Source organism: Haliotis cracherodii, unplaced genomic scaffold (genome assembly GCF_022045235.1).
Source record: "Haliotis cracherodii isolate W230 unplaced genomic scaffold, xgHalCrac1.p SCAF_2, whole genome shotgun sequence".
NCBI lineage: Eukaryota > Metazoa > Mollusca > Gastropoda > Lepetellida > Haliotidae > Haliotis > Haliotis cracherodii.
This window is the reverse complement of record NW_027266275.1, coordinates 62,649,766-62,671,928: the sequence shown is the minus strand read 5'-3', so window position 1 is coordinate 62,671,928 and position 22,163 is coordinate 62,649,766. Positions and strand designations below refer to the sequence as shown.

General features: G+C 41.1%; 1 protein-coding gene across 3 annotated transcripts in view; it reads left to right on the top strand.

Annotated features, from left to right (window-relative positions):
* The window catches only part of LOC139468335 (lysosomal alpha-mannosidase-like), an 86,380-nt gene that overhangs the window by 27,094 nt on the left and 37,123 nt on the right, over window positions 1-22,163 (top strand). For all 3 annotated transcript variants that reach the window (XM_071250239.1, XM_071250238.1, XM_071250240.1), the window contains exons 2-7: window positions 6,903-7,101; window positions 10,547-10,664; window positions 13,654-13,830; window positions 15,487-15,680; window positions 17,507-17,615; window positions 19,802-19,896. In XM_071250239.1, coding sequence (XP_071106340.1) covers window positions 6,934-7,101; window positions 10,547-10,664; window positions 13,654-13,830; window positions 15,487-15,680; window positions 17,507-17,615; window positions 19,802-19,896 — 861 coding nt within the window. In that variant the 5' untranslated portion in view covers window positions 6,903-6,933. The remainder of the gene's footprint in view (window positions 1-6,902; window positions 7,102-10,546; window positions 10,665-13,653; window positions 13,831-15,486; window positions 15,681-17,506; window positions 17,616-19,801; window positions 19,897-22,163) is intronic.

Below are 22,163 nucleotides of genomic sequence, written 5' to 3'. Positions count from 1 at the left end.
GACAATGCAAGGGGCAATCGTTATTTCATAAATGTGGCCAGAACCCTTCCAGCATCAAGTAATGGCAAAACAATGACAGCGGATTTGAAATGTCAAGTGCCGAGCTCCTACCAATTTGTCATTGCGGTTAAACTTCACAATCTGATGGACTAGTAATGTATATTTAATATCGTATATGTTCGTATACTTCGTCCGTTAGTCTTGTGAGGTTGTTATGGAGTTTGTAGGTTATTCAATTATCTTTTTAAAAGCAAATGTCAGCTGAATAGATGCCTCGATTCCTGTTTACAAACGTACATGCCATTCCACATTTCCTTTCGGCTAACTTTAGAGACTTCATTCGACTGAACACTCAGGAGCAAGTCGAGAATCTATTTATTCTTAAGTTGAGAAAAAGTGATATTTTTGTTACAGTTAACACAACACATGCTATTTCACTGCAGTGAACGTAACACTTTGACGTAAAACTATGTCATACAAGAGTTACCTCCCAACACATTGTCTCCCTTTATTGTAAGTGTCTCGCCCGCACACAAACTGTTGACCTTATTTTAATGTTAGTTCAACATTGACAAGGCAAAATAATGACTGATGGTCATTTATGGAGTTAATATCGCTTCTTGCCGCCATTTTTGTTACTTGACCAGCGTATATTCTTTCGCTTCCAACAGCTGTCTCGTAGATATTAAGAATACTTTATATACTTTGTATATAATCATATCAAATGCATGATGAAGAATTATCGTTACCCTAAATATGTTTTGTTACTTTGGTTTATATTTTTTACGATTTTGCAAACACGAAACTTCTTTTTAAGTCGCAAATAGCAGGGGTGGTGAACGTCCCTGTGTTTTAGGTGGGGAGAATTTACGTTTCAAGGTTATATATTTGTAATGAAATAATTTCATTTTCCGGTAGACGACTACACAAAAAAGTATATAATAACTAGGATATTCCATGTATCTCGTGAAATAGCATGTTTTCTCATCTCGTGACGGCGAAACAGGAGATATTTCACTCGACACATGAAATATCCTCTATATATTATACAAATAGACACACATATTAAATTTAAAGCATAAAAAAATCTGGAAATCACTTGTAGAACTATGAATTGTTATGTGCAGTTTGAATTTAAGGGAAGCATTTCCTCTGCTCTTCGGAAGGTTGTAAAGAGTCGCTGAAATCTGTATTAATCGTGACTCTGTAGGCGCACTGTTTTGCATTATCGACAGAACAATAATTGAATATACGGGAAATAACTGCCTGTTTCCATCGTATGAATAAAAAGCTATTGTAAGTGTTCAAAGGGCATTCGTGAGTATTTTCCGTTTAAATGATTCAGTTTGGTTGAATCAAGATATGGGGGCGGAAGATTTTCTTTTCGAATGTTTAACGAATGTTCAGTTTTAAATATTGTGACGCTGCAGTAAGAAGTATATCTAGGTTGACACGGCTGGAGAGCAGGACATGCTTGCACTTTTCGCGAACACCTGGTGTCCATTCATATAACATTCACCACTGATTTGCGTAAACGCTCAAAGAAATCTGTTTCGGAAGATAATCGAGACTAATTATTCTCTCGCCTTGACGTTTTATATTTAATAATCGAGTTTGGACCAAGCACACCTGTCATTAATATTATGAGCAGCGTTCCAGTCAGTTGAGTTTCAATGATAATGGGTCAAGTCCACCGTTCAAAGTAAGTCGTGTGGTAGAGCCTGTTCTAACGCGAGTGGCTATTCACCCGCTGTGATTGTGGAATACACCTTGCGATGTCTACGTTGACTATGCGTTCCTTTTCTCTACGCCCCGTGAAGATTCCGGGGTAGAATAGGTCTTCAGCAACCCATACTTGCCGTAAAAGGCGACTAAGCTTGTCGTAAAAGGTGACTAACGGGATCGCGTGGTCAGGCTCGCTGACTTGGTTGATACATGTCATCGATCCCAATTGCGTGGATCGATGCTCATGATATTAATCACTGGATTGTCTGGTCCAGACTCGATTATTTACAGACCGCCATCATAGAGCTGGAATATTGCTGAGTGCGGCGTTAAACAACCAACCAACCAACCAATCCTTTTCTCTACTGATTTATTTTCATGTGAGTAGTTAAATATGCACGCCTGTCAAAACTAAATTCAAATGTCGCAGCATCGAAACAAGTCATTTTCATCATATTGCAATCTGTAACATTATAAGTGTATCCCAGCGCAATATACTCCATAAGGTGCGTGTCCTTGTCATCGTAAGTCACCAAATTATCGACAGCTGACGGCAATTGACAATATGCAATTAATGATCGCTGGATTAAGGCCGTCAGTCGGAGCTTGCAATAACCCACTCAGTGGCTCTATCTGGAATTCTTTCACGGGAAATAGACTTGACTAGTCATATAAATGTCAGCTCCAATTAACAAGACTTGATTGACGGGGAGTAGCGTTCTTTTCACACTATCTTGATGATGAGAGTTCGCTGGGCGTGATTCCGCCTCACATCGCCAGGACTGAACGTGTTTTGTCTTGGGACTACGTCTCATGGGGAGTTGGCGTTATTTTGTCAAATCTGTGACATGTGATCTATCAGGATAATGTAGGTCATCATTTCTGGAACAAGTACTTTTGATCTTACAAAATGTAAAGTGTCTGATAATGACAGTACCATTACTACCAATACATGACAAATGATAAATTAACAATATATATATATATACGCAAAGCACAGTAAAGTTCTAACTCTCAGGCACAATATAGTAGTAATTAAATAAGTGGAGTAAGATTGAACACAGTTTTAATTGGCTAGCGCTTTCAACTCGTACCACGTACGAGGCCTGATGGAGTCTCATCAGGCCATAACTGAATAACGGACATGAAGTAGTAACATATAGTTACGTGACGTCATAACATTTAGAGAACTATGACGTATTGTATCGTACACATTGGGGTTCACTGAAATTTTCAGTTATTAGACTTAAGACTTAATCACTAATTATACTTGTTTCCTGTAACATATATATATATCCCTTGGTTCATTTCAGTGATTATGTCTAATTACTGAAGATTTCAGTAATTAGACATAACCACCGAGTGAATCAGTTATTAGACATAATCACTGAAATTTTCAGTTATTAGACCTAAGACTTAATCACTAATTATACTTGTTTCCTGTAAACAAACAGAATCATGTGTTGTAACAACATTTGAGAAGGCTTCGCTAGTTGTCCATATAAATCAAAACATATGTTACAGGAAACAAGTATAATCAGTGATTAAGTCTAATAACTGGAAATTTTAGTGATTATGTCTAATAACTGATTCACTCGGTGGTAATGTCTAATTACTTAACCAAACCAAACTGTATAATGCCGACGATTTCAATACCGATTGAACACTCTCTTTGCGTCAAGCGGTTCAACTGCAAATCGCTGCAAATGTTTTAAGGCCAAGATGCAATGTAATTCTAGATGTCATTCAAGTCTTTCATGTGCAAACAAACATTCCTGAGTGTCCATCTGACTGCTATTTGTCATACCATTCACGTCATACCATTTTATGAAATAAAAGATTTTATCTGTTTTAGCTTATTTCTGTGATTTTTGTGTAAGGTATCTGGTTACAGGAGGTTGTATTTACTTTGATAGCTAATCTAATTTCAAAACTAGCACACATTATAAAAACAAGGCAGGAATAATTATGCTTTCAGTAAACAAGTATAAAATTCCTTGGTTCATTTCAGTGATTATGTCTAATTACTGAAGATTTCAGTAATTAGACATAACCACCGAGTGAATCAGTTATTAGACATAATCACTGAAATTTTCAGTCATTAGACTTAATCACTGATTATACTTGTTTCCTGTAACATATGTATATATATATATATATATATATATATATATATATATATATATATATATATATATATATATATATATATATATAAACAAGGAAATATATTATCACGCCAAAACGTAACTCAACTTCCGCCCGTAAAAGAAAATAGCAATAAAGATGTCAGCCAAGTTGTAATACCCCAAGGGCAGACGTTATCATGTATAAATGCACAATTTATATGGCGCCTTCAAACAGTTTGACAATGAAATATTTTTCTGGTATATGTGACAGTCTTAAGACCTCTTATGACACCTTGGGATATTTTTAAACAGTTCATAACGTTTATGTAACTATCATTAAATCATATTTTCCCATTGACGACAGAAAATTAGCGTTAAGACTAACAGTATGACATTACATGTCATCTTTAATCCCATGCAGAAAAAACAACATACACGCCACTGTTTCTGCTTGAGTGGGGTTGTGTGTTAGATGTATGATTGCATTTCTCAGTCTGTTGACCGTATTCACCATAACATCACCCAATATACTAATCCTACTTGTACATACGCAAAATTGGCAGTTGATGTCACGTACATGTATACGATCTTCTTGTTTGACGTTATGCATGGACCTACACGAGCGGTATGTTATGCCGGTACATGCCAACTCTATTTGTAAATATGCAAAGTCAATGCCAGAGAATAACCCGTCTCGATTATCCGACGAAACATTTCCCATTGGGCATTAAGGCAAAATAACGGTGAAAATGGTATGAACTGTGCACTGAACATCAGAGATGACCACAGGTGTCGGCGAAATATTCGTGGAACATCATGTGCATATTTTTAACGTTACGTGTCTCAACGCAACCTCTCTAAAAGTTCCATCGTTAAACTTTGATAACGGACAAGTGTGATCCTTCAAGAAGGAAGATGCCTTAAGAACCTCCTGAAAACTTGGATGTCGTTTTGATGCGTAATGGGGATTGAACAGAAAATCACATCACAAAATATATTTAATTTAACTTCTGGGGGGCCCAGTCGTCTAAGGCGCCGCGATTCGCTGTGCAGACACGCCAGAAACCTATGATTGTGGGTTCGAATCCCGGTTCACCCCGATTATGTTTCTAGGTTTGTCAGCACCGTACCCGTGCTCGTGGGTTTCTCCGAAGTGGTAAACGTATGAGACCTGCATCACTTCGGGCTTTCCTCCCACATTAAGTTGACACGCCGTGATACAACTGGAATAATGTTAACAGCGGCGTTAAACCACTTACTCACTCGTTAACTTCTGAACATTTGTAATACATTTCACTACACTCCAAAACTACAAGGAAGTTTGGACATAACTTTAATGTAAACATGGCAGCAATCGTAAGCTAAATGCCACCCTAAAATCAAAGATATGAACCTTTAACATATATAATATATGCTTTTCAAGAAACGCTATGCATTGATGTATTGATTGTGTAGTTGGTGGTAGCTTCTTGGAAATATCAAGAACGTGATGTAGACACAATGCCCGGGCCTTCCCTCAAGGACTATTGTGCTTGCGCATGGTGGATCTACGTGAGAGCACGGGCTGCACGTACTGCTCCAGTGTGCTTGGGATGTGCCGCTGACCTACCGTGTACCGTTACATCCTCATTGCACATTGAAAGGGAAAGCGCTTCTTGTCGGTACTCAGCGGTCTAAATAATGCATTCACGAGACAATAAACCCACTTTAAAACATTAGACAGCAATAAAATACGAACATATGTGTCGTTTATTCATATCACTTGAAATAAATGCACAATAAATGCGGACAAAACGCAAGCAATTCAAATCCCAGTTGGAATGTTTCTTAAAGGATGCGTATATACAGGCTGTGTGTCAGTAGCTTACTCTAGTGTCGAGTATCGGAGTTACTTGTATATAAAACATGTGATTCTGTTCTCTCATCAGCAGTATGATCCGTAATCCTACGAGGAATATAACCAGTAGCAGTTATGGACCATTTGTGAATCCATATGTCAAATATTTATCATTTTGTTGCAATCATGAGGCCGCTGTGTTTATGACAAGCTCTTGTATTCAACGTTGCGTTCTGGCTGTGTGCGCTGATATTTGTCAATGTCGCTGATGATGTGGTCGACAAGGAAGTGTGTGTAAAGCGTAACACTAGAATGCGTCAATTTTAAGCCTCGACTAAAGCAGACACGGAAACGAAGTGACAGTTTCCGTTATAGATATCTACGTCGACCTGTAACACTTGCGAGCTAAATACAAGGCAGTTACTGTCATACATTGAACAGTATTTTAGTTAGAGCATGCCAGCGTAAAAGGGGGACTGCGCCCGGATAATGGCAGTCCTAGAAAGTTTTATTCAAGTCCTAATTAAACATCCCTGGGTCATTTGTTGCTGTTATGATTACGGACGTCAATTTCGCGTCATGTGATCGGCCTCACATCAAAGGGAAAAATTAACATTACAAAATTAGTTCAAAAGTACAAAACGAAGCAAACACGAGGAAATAATTCGATAAGGATTCTACTTAGATCATAAACTTACATCGTCATAAATGATATATTGCATACATTAAGGTTTTTTTTTAATTCGACTATATCAGACATATTATTGCGATGTGACATAATCCACTCGGAAGACGCTCCGCGAGTTCAGTTGTCGGTTTGATATGTTCTGTCAATGAACCAGCTTTTTTTCCGACATGGCATTCTTTTGTTCGCGTGTGCAATAACTAGAATAGGAAACGCAATACACAAAGAAAAGGTCAATATTCCGAACATTGAGTAGCAGAGTAGTATGTAAGTCAAACTGTGGTCGGCAATACAGCTTCGGTTCTTGTAACTACAATTAGATTTTCAGACAACGTCATTTACCAACAAAAGTTTGATGTGTGTGAGTAATTGCTTCTTCGGATTACCCAAAGTTCTCTGTAGTCGGACCAGATTCCACAACTCGTATAACCTGTACATCGCGTCTGGCAAAACCAGGGACGAGTCATTGCATACAGGCGTGTAACTGTGAGATGTAAGCACGACTAACACGCGTTTCTGTTTTCAGATAACGGCAGTATTTCGTCACACATTCCAAAATGAGGTTCAAGCTGAAGAGATGCGTTGTTGCTCTAGTGTTCATCGCCTGCATCCCGTTTGTCATGCATATGATGGACATACTCAAATTCAAAGCCAGGAAACCACGACGACCAAAAGTTGAGCTTCACCTTGTTCCACCCACCAAGACAGGGACCTGTGACAAATCAGTAAGTAATTAACGTACAGGTTTTAATTAATAATGAACTGTAATGTGTATTCAGCGATGTATTTCTCAGCTGTCCAGAGCTGGTATGGTTGAAGATGAAGATGTCCACTGAGCAGGTACAGACTGTAGCCGCACTCACTTATCTGCATCTCTTGTAAACAAATGATGAACATACAACAACTCATGTACAGAGATTTCTTACAGAACTCAGTGAATGAATGAATGAATGATCTTTCTTTCTATGTGACATACAATTATAGTCAGGGATTTCCTACAGAGCTCAATGAGTGAGTGAGTGAGTGAGTGAGTGAGTGAGTGAGTGATCTTTCTTTCCTCCCGTAATTTCGGAGTGTGACATACATGTATAGTCATGGCTTTCCTACAGAGCCCAATGAATGAATGAATGAATGAATAAACACAACATATTTACATGAGCATTATGCAGAGAAATTGGAAGTTTCACAATAATGCATATTTACATATGATGTGTACACAACATATATATATACATACAGCCGTGTACTCAACATATATAACTACATACAAACGTTTACACAACATATGTTACTACATACAGACGTATACACAACATATATAACTACATACAACCGTGCACACAACATATTTAACTACATACAACCGTGTACACAACATATAAAACTACCTACAGACCGTGTACTCAACATATATAACTACATATAGACGTTACTCAACATATGTAACTACAGACGTGTACACAACATATATAACTACATGTACATGCAGCCGTGCACACAACATATATAACTACATTGTACATACAGCCGTGTACACGAGAGAGAGAGAGAGAGAGAGAGAGAGAGAGAGAGAGAGAGAGAGAGAGAGAGAGAGAGAGAGAGAGAGAGAGAGAGAGCACATAGAAGTTCTAAGTCTCAGGCACAATATAGTAATAAATAGATAAGTGGAGTAGGATTAAACACAGTCTGTATTGGCTACCGCTTTCAACTCGTACCACGTATAAGTTATGACCTGATGAGACGTGGTACAAGTTAAAAGGGCGAGCCAATATAGACTGTTCAATCTTACTCCACTTATTTAATTATTGCTATACACACAACCGTGTACACAATATATAGACTTATATGTGTACACAATACAAAGATCTATATATAGCCGTGTGCACAACATGTATAACGACAAACATCCCTAAACACAACCTGTAGGTCAACATCAGACGCTTACACAAAATATTGACTTACATATAACCTTGTACAGACTATGTAGGTCTACACATGCACAACCTTGCACAAAGAATATCTATCCACATACAATCGTTTACAGAGCATGATATATCTGCACACAACTCCGTGTACACAGCATTCATACCTCCATGCAGCCTTTTACACAGCCTACACGTAATGTGATAAGGATGTCCAGCTAGGCGCAGGACGTGGCATTTTTTGTTGTTGTTTTTTTTTTTTTGGTCTAAGAAATCATTAGCAGCAGCTCGAGGCATGAAATAAAGTTCCAAGGAAGAATAGATACCCGCATGCAAGTATTCGACATCACTAATATCTCAGTGTACCAATAGAGAAAATGAATTTCCCTAAGGAAATCATAGATTTACGTGTTTGACATATTAGGGGATCAGTCTAAAGTACACAACTGAAATAGGTATCATTTAAGAAGTGAGACCAGCTGACAGAGCTAATTGAAGTTGTTCCGAGGCATCTCTAACGTATTTCTGGAAGGAATCGACTTTCGTTTTTTTCCTAAACCGTTCCTGAAGCCAAATGCCATTACAAGACAACTACTGGTTCTGTTCTGAAAACACATGTTTGGCAGTACGACATGCATTCCAAATGACATCCATGTGGGGATCCGCTGAGGGACACGCCCAGTCTGCCGATTTACATGAGGATTGGATAGTTACAAGGTGTGCGTCATCAATGGAGTGGATACATGCTCATTGTGTTAACCACTGGTTTGTCTGGCACAGGAGCGACTATTTACAGGCAGACTTGCTAAAGCTGGAATAGTGCTCACTGCAGCTTAAATAAACATTCACTCACACTTTCAAACTGCTTGTTTGTTGTTTAACGCCGCACCCAGCAATATCCAAGATGTATGACTGTCATCAGTGAGACAAGTTATGAAAAAGTTGGATCGACTGAAACCTGATGGCCACCCATGACGGTGTCGTGTAGACAAATTGATATCGATGGATCCACTTTTATATATTTTTGGAAAGCTAATGTATCATATCATATGAAGAATATCAACTTGTTACAAAGGGTAAATACTTATTTAGATCTAATTGTAAATTTAAGTTGGAAATGGTGATGTTGCAATTTGATCTATTCTGATGTTGACTCAGACTTTCTGGTACACAACGTGATAATGTTGAACCTAAACCTAAAGTTTTTGTCGTGTCTCCAACTTGTCTCTTTTTAATCATCATTCGTCTGGAAGAACTCTGGAACTACCGAAGGCGCTATTTTGAACTGTTGATTAAATATACTACCGTCTTCATACATAATGTACCCATGTGATTATGTTACCCTCAGATATGTCTTTATGTCGTATTCTATTTCTTTGATCGTCGAAAAAACTACTAAATTATTCACTTCAAAGTCAGAGGGTAGTGACTTTGAATTTCTCAGAGATTCCCGTAATCCGTTTTTGATATTGTGTGGCCATAAGTGAGAACTGTGCTCGATAGGGGCCATTCGCTGTAATGACAGGACCGTGAACAAGCATGATTAGCTTCATATCTGGCCCCGAGTCTGTCTTGCCTTGCCTTGCCTTGCCTGGCCAAGTTCCCATTAGGCAGTGCAGTTGGACACTCTCATCTATATTAATGGGAATTATAGAGAAACGGTCAGTCTTGATTATGAAAGCAGAGTCAATCAAGAACTGGACAGCTGGTCAGTTTCCATGAAAGCTACGTACTGATTTGTGTACAATGGAAATTACCCATCAAGTTTTGATTTAGAGAACTCAGTGAAGCACCGCTATGACTTGCTTGCAGGATAGGCGAACATGATCAATGTATGGAAGCAAGATGAGAAGGGAGAAAAGGGCTTTTCAAACTACAACTGAAGTTACAGTTTAGGGATCATGTCTGATTCATATTTCAGTATGAAACTACATATGAAATGAAAGTACGCTATTCCCGAGAATCAAAATTAATGTCAGCAGTAAGCGATTTATTTTCGAAACCTTTTTAAATAATAAATTACATCCATAAAAAAACATATTTAATATTCCAAAACTATGCTATTATCATAAAATACACGGCATCATCTGTATGTGATCTTTCAAATGATAATTCATAATATTTCCATATTACGATTAATATGCAATTACTTATATCGACATTTGCAAATGAAACATTAAAGCTTGATGACAAGAGGGTCATTGACATCGGGTGTACAATATTCTCATAGATTTCTATTTTCACGCAGAAATGTAATCCTACAAAAGACGGCATGCTCAACGTCCACATCGTCGCCCACTCCCACGACGACGTCGGCTGGAAGAAGACAATGGATCAGTACTACAGCGGGCAAGGAGGAGGGAACGGTATGTGTCAGTGGGGCCATGAATAACTGCATTACGTTTGTCTTGCATTAAATGGTGCCATGTCAAATACCATGATTAGGCATTCATCATTGTCATCATGTATTTGTTCCCAAAAACGGGCGCGTATGCCATGTCTTATATGTTGTTGGTGATCTCAAGGTAATAATGATTGAAGACAATGATGACTTAAATAAGCGCATTATGTTTTAATATGACTACAGCGAAACCTCCTTCTCTCGAAGTCCTGGGTGAATATGCTGAGTTTTCCTTATTTCGAGTTAAGCAGAGTTAGATATGCTGCTTTACAAAAGAAAGTATACACCCATGTTTGATGGTGTCTAGATCTTGTTCCCAGTGAGTCAACCGAAAGGCCCTATTCCCAGTGTGTCAGCCGAAAGGCCCTATTCCCAGTGTGTCAGCTGAAAGGCCCCGTTCCCAGTGAGTCAGCTGCAAGACCCTGTTCGTAGTGTGTCCGCTGAAAGGCCCTGTTCCTAGTGAGTCAGCTGAAAGGCCCAGTTCCTAGTGTGTCAGCTGAAAGGCCCTGTTCCTAGTGTGTCAGCTGAAAGGCCCTCTTCCCAGTGTGTCAGCCGAAAGGCCCTATTCCCAGTGTGTCAGCTGAAAGGCCCTGCTCCTAGTGAGTCAGCCGAAAGGCCCTATTCCCAGTGTGTCAGCTGAAAGGCCCTGCTCCCAGTGTGTCAGCTGAAAGGCCCTGTTCCCAGTGAGTCAGCTGAAAGGCCCTGTTCCCAGTGAGTCAGCTGAAAGGCCCTATTCCCAGTGTGTCAGCTGAAAGGCCCTGCTCCAAGTGAGTCAGCCGAAAGGCCCTATTCCCAGTGTGTCAGCTGAAAGGCCCTGCTCCCAGTGTGTCAGCTGAAAGGCCCTATTCCTAGTGTGTCAGCTGAAAGGCCCTGTTCCCAGTGTGTCAGCTGAAAGGCCCTCTTCCCAGTGTGTCAGCTGAAAGGCCCTGATCCTAGTGTGTCAGCCGAAAGGCCCTGTTCCCAGTGTGTCAGCTGAAAGGCCCTGTTCCCAGTGAGTCAGCTGCAAGACCCTGCTCCCAGTGTGTCAGTTGAAAGGCCCTGTTCCCAGTGTGTCAGCTGCAAGACCCTGCTCCCAGTGTGTCAGCTGCAAGGCCCTATTCCCAGTGTGTCAGCCGAAAGGCCCTGTTTCGAGTGTGTCCGCTGAAAGGCCCTGTTCCGAGTGTGTCCGCTGAAAGGCCCTGTTCCTAGTGTGTCCGCTGAAAGGCCCTGTTCCTAGTGTGTCCGCTGAAAGGCCCTGTTCCGAGTGTGTCCGCTGAAAGGCCCTGTTCCGAGTGTGTCCGCTGAAAGGCCCTGTTCCGAGTGTGTTCGCTGAAAGGCCCTGTTCCTAGTGTGTCCGCTGAAAGGCCCTGTTCCTAGTGTGTCAGCTGCAAGGCCCTGTTCCCAGTGTGTCAGTTGAAAGGCCCTGTTCCCAGTGTGTCAGCTGCAAGACCCTGCTCCCAGTGTGTCAGCTGCAAGACCCTGCTCCCAGTGTGTCAGCCGAAAGGCCCTGTTTCGAGTGTGTCCGCTGAAAGGCCCTGTTCCGAGTGTGTCCGCTGAAAGGCCCTGTTCCTAGTGTGTCCGCTGAAAGGCCCTGTTCCTAGTGTGTCCGCTGAAAGGCCCTGTTCCGAGTGTGTCCGCTGAAAGGCCCTGTTCCGAGTGTGTCCGCTGAAAGGCCCTGTTCCGAGTGTGTTCGCTGAAAGGCCCTGTTCCTAGTGTGTCCGCTGAAAGGCCCTGTTCCTAGTGTGTCAGCCGAAAGGCGCTACATTGCTACGCCCACCTTGGCTATTCTCAGTTCACCATGTTGAGTTAATCATCATGTAGGAAACATCACAAGCACGAAACAAAACATCGTAATAGTCATAGTCTCAAAGTCAGTAGCAGTCTACATTATGACATGGTTAGCAATAAACTGAGCTCTTGTAAGAGTGGACATCTTTTTCTTCCGTCGGAGAAATGTACTGCTGATTTGAGGATGAAAGGCTTGGTGCCCATGGCACATTAGCGGTATGGTGCGTTAATGTCCCCTGCGTACAATCGCGATTAGGTTTCTTTGACGAGATGAGGCTAATGACAGAATAATAGAATCGATAAAGAAATATGCTGATATATAATGACCACATTGTAGTCAACTTGTTTATGTCATGTTCCTGTGTTAAACGAATACGTAACATTGCTATAACCTACCTCTGGGACAGTCAGATATATAGAAGACGCGTGCGTGCGTGCTTGCTTGCGTGCGTGCGTGCGTGCGTGCGTGCGTGCGTGCGTGCGTGTTAAATATATTGACACTCATGGGAAGGGGTGCACCAAAAATCAATCCCACGCTTTGGATCCGCCATTGTATACATGAGAAACTCATATATCATACATCGATATCCGAAGTTATAATATATCTTTTTATAAAGAAGTCATGATATATGTTTGTGTTTATTTTTGTGTTTGTGTGTACATTGGGTGGGTGTGTTATAAATCACTATGTTAAACATAATATCAATTAACACATGCTTATGACCCGGTCGGAATCGTACAATGGACTATTTCTTATGATTATGCTGAAGGATTATAGTTTTGGTTCCCTTAATATATTTATTCATCTGTTTATCGGGGGCACGGCTGGCCCAGCCGTCTAAGGCGATTCACTGTGCAGAGCTACGTCCCTTGGGCATGCCAGAAACCTATGATTGTGGGTTCGAATCCCGGTTCGCCCCAATTATGTTTCTAGGTTTGTCAGCACCATACCCGTGCTCGTGTGTTTCACCGAAGTGGTAAACGTCTTCGACCTGCATCACTTCGGGCTTTCCTCCCACATTAAGCTGACACGCCGCGATATAACTGGAATACTGTTAAAAGCGGCGTTAAACCAAACTCACTCATCTGTTTATCTGAAACACATTTCAATCCCGATGATTCACCCTTATAATAAAATATGAAACTTTGGTGATTATTTTATTGAATTATTATTAAATCATTTTCAGCTGAGTCATTTTATCACGGAGGCGAGTGCACAAGGTGTATTTTGGACAACGCGATCAGGGAACTCATAGGAAATCCCTCCCGAAGGTTTATATTTGTGGAGATGGCCTTCCTCTCCGCCTGGTTTAATGAGCAGACAGAAGACATGAAAAGACAAGTAAAGACATTGATCAACGAAAGTAAGTATTTGTTTGTTTAACTCCGCACTCAGCAGTATTCCAGCTATATGACGGCTGTCTGACAAATAATCGAGTCTAGACCAGAAAATCCCGTGATTGACATCATGAGCATCGATCTACGCAATTGGGATACGATGACATGCATCAAGCAAGTCAGCGAGTCTGACCACCCGATCCCCTTAGTCGCCGTCGTATAGCTGGAATATTGCTGAGTGCAAACAACAAACCATCCAATCAACTTAATTTATCATGAACAAAGGTAGTAAATGTGTGGACACAATGGCTGCAAGACGCTCGCATTCTTACATCTTAAACCTGACGAGTTACCCGTTGGTCGACCCCAACATAAGTCGAAGGTTGCACAGTCCAACATCGTCTCCGTCTCACGTATCTCGTCTCCGTGTCACGCCGCGAAGGCAGTCGGGAAACAGCCGACATCCGCAAATCTCCTCATCTGTTGACGTGTTGTGATACAGATTGAAGGACACAGAAATAGTGTTTCATCAGACAAGACATTTTTGAAAACATTAATACTTGATACATGAGATTTATGATATTATCCAATTACTTGTTGATCTGGCTCATCCGACGCATACCGGATACCGCGACACTTTCTGTGCATCGAAGAAGAGAATCATCGCTACACATTAACTATCTGCTAACATAATTCAATTTTTAATAAACTACATGTACATTTAGGGCCTTTTTGAACTTTTAACAATTATCTGTCAGACGAAAAAAACATCGTTCACATGGCAATGTAGTCTGTCTTACAGACCCTGATACAAATATATCAACTACAGCCCATGCAAGTCTATAATGTTTGGCAAGTCTAGATTACTGCAGTATCTGAAAATGAAGAGAATCACTGGGCTCCCTTTTTATTATATTTTTATTAAGATTAACAGTTATCTGTCAGACGAAAAATGTTGTGGGTGTCAGTTTGTCTTTGAGTATGCGTCTGCTGATATTTGGGGGCGGTCGGGTAGCCTAGTGGTTAAAGTGTCGGCTCGTCTCGCCGAAGACCCGGGTTCGATTCCCGACATGGGTACAATGTGTGAAGCCCATTTCTAGTGTCTCTTGCCGTGATATTGCTGGAATATTGCTAAAAGCCGTAAAGCCATACACACTCTCAAACTGTTCATATTTGTACGTAAATAAGTGTGTTTGTATGTGAGAACACTTTTGTTTGTTTGCTTGTTTGGTTAACACCGCACTCAGCAATATTCCAGCTATATGACGGCGGTCTGTAAATAATCATGAGCATCGATCCACGCAATTTGGATACGATGACATGCATCAACCAAGTCAGCGAGCCTGACCACCCGATCCCGTTAGTCGCCTCTTACGACAAGCATAGTCGCCTTTTATGGCAATCATGGTTTGCTGAAGACCTATTCTACCCCGGATCTTCACGGGTCGTGAGAACACTTACTGAAATTTAGCTTATGAAGATGAACGCAGGACAGTAAAGACATTCATTTATATTTGATTCTTTACATCTGCAACGTGCCAAGGAATATCGCGGCTGCAACCTATGGTCCAATGCCCAGTAATAAGGCCAAATACAGCATATACGAAAAACATTTCAATACTAACGATCCCGTCATTAAGATGATCAGGTTCAGTAACTCAGAGCGTCATTTGTTCACCCAGGACGCCTGGAACTAATAATCGGTGGTTGGAGCATGAGCGACTCCGCGACGACATACTACGACGACGTCATCGATCAACACACCCATGGCTTCCAGTGGATCGAGAAAGAGTTTGGCGAATGCGCCATGCCCAAGTCTGGATGGCATGTAGACCAGTTCGGGCACTCGAGGGAACATTCTTCTATATTTGCACAGGTATCAGTAGATAATTAAGTAGATTTACATGTAGTTTATCGACAAACGTCGTTGACATGTTATATTCTACTCAAAAGAAGTTAAAGAACACCTGATTCTTCTATATTATTTCATAATTATGTGAAAAATGTTCTTTAACGTCTTTTGAGGAGTACATGTATTCAGTATTAAAATTTTGTTAACACAAAGCCATCTGGACTGTCGAACATAGCTCGTGTTTTCCGTAGTTCGGAACAACCGTGAACATTTTATATTGGGTCACGAGTGGGAGTTGTTTATCGTACAATAAAACACTGCAATAAAACACTGCAGGGAGAATAAAGCACGAGTGGCGCATTGAGTTGTCCCAATAGATTTAGCTGGGCAAAGACGTTTGAAACGTTCTTTTTTCTATACCGTTATCTTAAAGTGTAAAGTAGAATCATTATGAATAACATCATGTATATAGTTTTGTTTCAATTACCTTATGTGAACAGTCCGTGTTCCATTTCAAACCCATGTCACACAAACGTACAGCATAATATATAAAAGTTGTAATTTTCTGATCAATGAATTTTGTATTCATAAAAATCAGTTCTATAAGTTCTCACCAACTTGAATATGTGTTACGATGTGTGCCCTCGTCATATTCCCAGTCCCAAGGCCAAGCATCCAGGTGTTATTAAGTAGTATATTTATAGAATGTACTGAAGATACGTGTGCACAAGGATGCCTAACATTCCTCACTGGTTGTTGTTCTAAGTAGGTGACCTACATTTGCGGACATTATGTGACACTGAGATTCCCCATTGTGTGAACGTGTTGAGGGGCGGTCGGGTAGTCTAGTGGTTAAAGTGTCCGCTCGTCACGCCGAGAACCCGGGTTCGATTCCCGACATGGGTACAATGTGTGAAGCCCATTTCTGGTGTCCCCCTCCGTGATATTGCTGGAATATTGCTAAAAGCGGCGTAAAACCATACTCACTCACTACGTGTGTTGACAAGGAGTATGTGTGTGAACACTACACATCCTGCTGCTATAGTTCTACATGTTCCCTTATTTCTTTCCTTGCGTATATGTAGGCTAGATGAGTGAGGGTAGGTGGTTGTGTAACCACTCTTCAATGGCGTACATGTGACTGGGAAAGAGAACTTGGTAAATTGGCATAGTTCCTTCTTAGATGGCTTCATACGTGACTGTTTCTTAATGACAACGACGTGTGTAACTAAGGCCTAGTGATGCTTGTTTGCAGCCTCAAAGTCTCTGCTCGTGAGCACCACTTTGAGCTTAAATAAATTAGTGTTCAATTGACATAGAAGTCAACTCACCCCTTCACAATCCCTCTTGTGTGTATTGATGTGTGAGTGAGTGAGTGAGTTGGGTTTAACGCCACTTTTAACAGTATTCCAGTTATATCACGGCGTGTCAGCTTAATGTGGGAGGAAAGCCCGAAGTGATGCAGGTCTCAGACGTTTACCACTTCGGTGAAACCCACGAGCACGGGTATGGTGCTGACAAACCTAGAAACATAATCGGGGCGAACCGGGATTCGAACCCACAATCATAGGTTTCTGGCGTGTCCAAGGGACGCAACTCTGCACAACGAATCGCGGCGCCTTAGACGACTGGGCCACCCGTGCCCCCGTATTGATGTGTGATGTGGATAAAGTATGTTTGTTTGTAATCACAGTAAGACCCAATTTCATTTCAGTAACAGACGACCATGGTACACTAGATTTTCAAATACAATTGTTAAGAGCTCCTGGTCCTAGAAATATGACCACAGCAATTTCTGGTTGCCCTAATCGGACTAAGATCACTCCCTACTTTTTGGTATTTGATTTCAGTTTGGCTTTGATGGATTGTTCCTTGGTCGCATAGACTTCCAGGATCAGGACAGGCGAACCAAGACAGCAAACATGGAGACGATATGGAGAACAAGCCCTGACAGTTTAGGTGAGTACAATCTGGACATATATCTACTGTGTATGATTAATGTTTTCATAACTATGATAGCCCTTAAATATGTTATAGCGGAGCGGTCGGGTAGCCTTGTGGTTAAAGCGTTCGTTCGTCACGCCGAAGACCCGGGTTCGATTCCCGACATGGGTACAATGTGTGAAGCCCATTTCTGGTGATATTGCTGGAATATTGCTAAAAGCGGCGTAAAACCATACTCACCCATTCACTTAAATGTAGTAGTACACAACACGATAACAATTGTTAGTTTGTTTGTTGTTCAACGCCGCACACAATACTACAGCTATATGACGGCGGTCTGTAAATAACCAATCCAGTGATTGACATCATGAGCATCGATACCCGCAATTGGGAAACGATGACATGCATCAACCAAGCCAGCGAGCCTGACCACCCGATCCCGTTCGTCGCTTCTTATATGCATAGTCGCCTTTTATTGCAAGCATGGTTTGGAGAAGACCTATTCTACCCCAGATCTTCACGGGTTTAACATAAGATAACAACTAGCATAAAGTCAAACGATAGTCAAAGCAGTAAATGTAAAAAGACATATGTCATTTCACTACTCACTTCAACATCACATTGTTTTGTTTCAAATTCTCTGAACATGGATGATCTTTCAGAAAGATTTTCGACTGCGTAAGCGAAGGTAATGTCACGTAATTTATAAGCATCGGTTCATGCAGTCGCACGGCATAATAATGGTCTTGTGCTTGTCATTTGAACAAACTGCTAAAAAGTAAGAACGCTGTTTTTGTAAAATATTCTGAATTAAACAACTAAAGAGAAACTTTGTAAAACCATGCTGCGTGGGTTTAATCGGTTAGTGTAATATCATGATGCATGACGTTTGTGTGACTGGAGGTATGACACAAGGCATAATTTGCATCTATGGAATCGAGACTTAAGAAAATGAGTCCATCTAGTGTTGGGAGATTTAACAAAAGGCAATACTTGCAATTGGAATGTGAGAACATAACACAATAAATAACAGCGGCAAACCTCTTTCCATAATCACATATCATCCTTCATGTGCCACAAAATCATTTAACAGTATTATTCAATCATAGACCATTTTGTATTATCCTACAGAATGTCATTGGGACCTGGGTTAGCCTAATGGTTAGCGAGTCCGATGCATCAAATAAAAGAGGAAACAAACTTTCCATAATCAGAATAATAAGAAATGTATGCAAAAATCAGAGCCCATTGTGCGATTCCGACATTATTCTGTGTTTATGAATCGCTTTAAAACAGTGATAATACCCGGCGTTCGCAAACAGATATCATATTCTGCCCCACAAACACATGCACAGGCAAGGGAAGTGGTCACCTGAACAATCAAGGAAAGTTGACCTTTGGATTATGACATAACGTCAGATGAATGTTGTTTGGAATATGGCCACATGACGAAGAAATTTTGAGTGAGTGAATTAGATTTTACGCTTTTACCAATATACCTGCAATATCACGGCGGCGGATACCTAAAATGGGCTTCCCACGTGGTACCCATATGGGGAATGGAACCCAGGACGTCGGTGTGACGAGATGAACATTCTCTGAAATACAAGTGCTCGTCTCCCCGAGGACGGTATGGTTACCAAGTCTAAGTGGTTAAAGCCTTCGCTCACTGAAGTCGCGAAGATGCCGAAGACCCGGGTTCGATTCCCCACGCAGTTACAATGTGTGAAGACCATTTCTTGTGCCCCCGTCGTGATGTTGCTGGAATATTACTGAAAGCATCATAAAACCGTTCTCACATACGCGTCCCCCAAAAAGCTCCTTTTCGATTTCTCGTATCACCATGATATAAGTGGCATGTTTTCTAATCGAAGTAGGGACGGTCGGGTAGCCTAGTGGTTAAAGCGTTCACTCGTCACGCCGAAAACCTGGGTTCGGTTCCCGACATGGGTACAATGTGTGAAGCCCATTTCTGGTGTCCCCCGCCGTGATTTTGCTGGAATATTGCTAAAAACGGCGTAAAACCATACTCACTCACTCTAATCGAACTAACACCATAAACATACACCATCTCAATGATCACATGATTTTCATATTCAAGCAATGTTGGTGTCATCGAATCGCCATGTTTCGAGTCGAGATGATGAATCCTCTGCTTCCCTCCACAAGGAACAATGATATGTCTCCTGGCGCATTTTCAGGTGACAAGACGAGTCTCTTCACAAGCGTCCTCTATGATGGCTACTTCTCCCCAGAAAGGTTCCGATGGGAGGGCTGGGGCCCCGGCATGTTGTCAGTAAGTGGACAGGTCACTTGACAATCCTCTCTGACCGATATGTAAAAAACAGGCGTATCCGAACTCCACCACAAGTGATCCTTCCCACCCCGTGCCAAATTAAACCTTCACTATCTGGTCTGCGTTGTCTGGAAGAACTAGCTTGTCAAACGTTTGAAGTCAGGCAGGCAAATTTGCGTGCTTCTATGGCCCTTTGTCGTGTTCTGTGTCTGGTTATAACGGTCGATATTACTTCTCCCGTACACGTGGAAAATACAATATTGACTGGTAGATAAAAGGAGGAGAAAACGGAACGAATTTTGTTTGTTATCAATTCCGTTTTGGTGGTAAACTGGTTTGTTGTTTGGATCACCAAACTCTTCCAGCTAGAACTACTTTTTAATTGACATTTATAAGCGATGAAGTCAAAACTCTTTTCTCGACCTCCTGGTACACAGTTCTAGGATGAAATGACATTACATTTTCCAGACAGGTAATGCTTTTATAATTGAATAAGCTCGTGAAGGGGACGCGCTTTGATATCTTATAGATATACATATATCATATAATCTAGTTTAATATAGACAAGTAGTGTGAATCACAGACAGAAAACTGCTTATACTCCGAATGGGGAAGTTAGAACGACCACTGTAAGGCTTAATGCTACGAGACTAGTTAACTACAGGAAATGTGTGTCTGTCTTTGGGTAAATGGTTCCAAGACGCTAATGTTTACTAAAGACACACGGGGATGCTGGATGACCGAGGTCCGCGATGTAGCCGGGATAAGACTATTTGGGATATATATGCATTAAGTACTTCCAGTAATAGGTGAAGAGGGGAGGTATGGAATCCCTTAGACGTTGATGAGTACGATAGAACTGTCGATGCATCATCCAAACAATGCGACATAAATAGCCTTGCATGAAGATACTGACGTTGTTGCCAATCTATGTGAACATTACGGGGGATGCCAAAGTAGAGAGATTATGGAGATTTGGGTTGTGTCATGGTAGCATCATGCCAGTGGCTGTGAGGGACGAGTTTAGTTTCTGCGTCACTGTTGGCAACTGTCCAGTGCCATCTTTCTCAAAGCGATCTGAGTGGTGCGACTAACGTAAGTCTATGTTAAAGTATGGTAGTTTTGGTGGTCTTTGTGTTAAGATCGCTTTTAGAAAGTGGACCAGTTTAACGCCAGGGTACAGTAGAGATGGACTTCCAATATTATTCTCATACGTTGACTTCAACCCAGGTCTTCCGTTTAATAAGCTAACGATTTAACCACTAGCTCCCTTATAACATAGGTATTAGGGAGCGTTTAGATGTATCGTGTTGACAGTTATGCGACGCACTGAACCCACAACACTAGCTCTGTGGACTCAAAGGAGATTAAGGGGTGCATTTATTTCCATTAATTCTAATTCATATGTAAGGATGTGTCAACCTAACAGTAACGCTTAATGTCGAATATGCCGATAATGACGATTACATGTATATTTTTAGGAGTGAGTGTTTTCATGTTGTTTAACGCCGCACTCAGGAATATTCCAGCTATATGACGGCTGTCTGTAAATAATCGAGTCTGGACTAGACAATCCAGTGATTGACATCATGAGCATCAATCGATCCACGCAATTGGGATACGATGACATGCATCAACCAAGTCAGCCAACCTGACCACCCGATCCCGTTAGTCGCCTCTTACGAGTGAGTGAGTGAGTGAGTGAGTGAGTGAGTGAGTTAAATCAGGGTATATTATTTAAAGCGTCAACTAATAAAATGAATACCAAACTTTATTTTGACGTAAACGGGATGATATGCCGTACATGTTCACATTCAGGCTTAAAAACGGTCGTCATCTCATGGAAACATATCCTTTGTTGGCCACGAACTCTCTTAATAATACATCTGTAAGAACGGCCAGTATAACACGACAACATCCCCCAAGGAAACAGCAGCTAATCATCTGACTGTATAGGAAAGTGTATAATTGTCTTTAGATGTGTAATATGACAGGGTTAGTCATGCAGATCAATAAGCTTGACCTTTAACAAGACATCGAGATGTGTCGATGTTTGCTGGCCGTGTTAAGTTGGTTTCAAGATTAAGAATTTATCAAGCGTTTAGATTTTGCATTAAATATCCGTTGATAAACCGATTAACTAACGATATATACATAAAATATTGACAAGATATTTTCCCTTAACCAAGACGTTGTCGTTCCTCATCCGACAGATGAATGATAAATCAGTGGGTCTCAGTCAGATTGACGCAGGCTGCGGGATGATT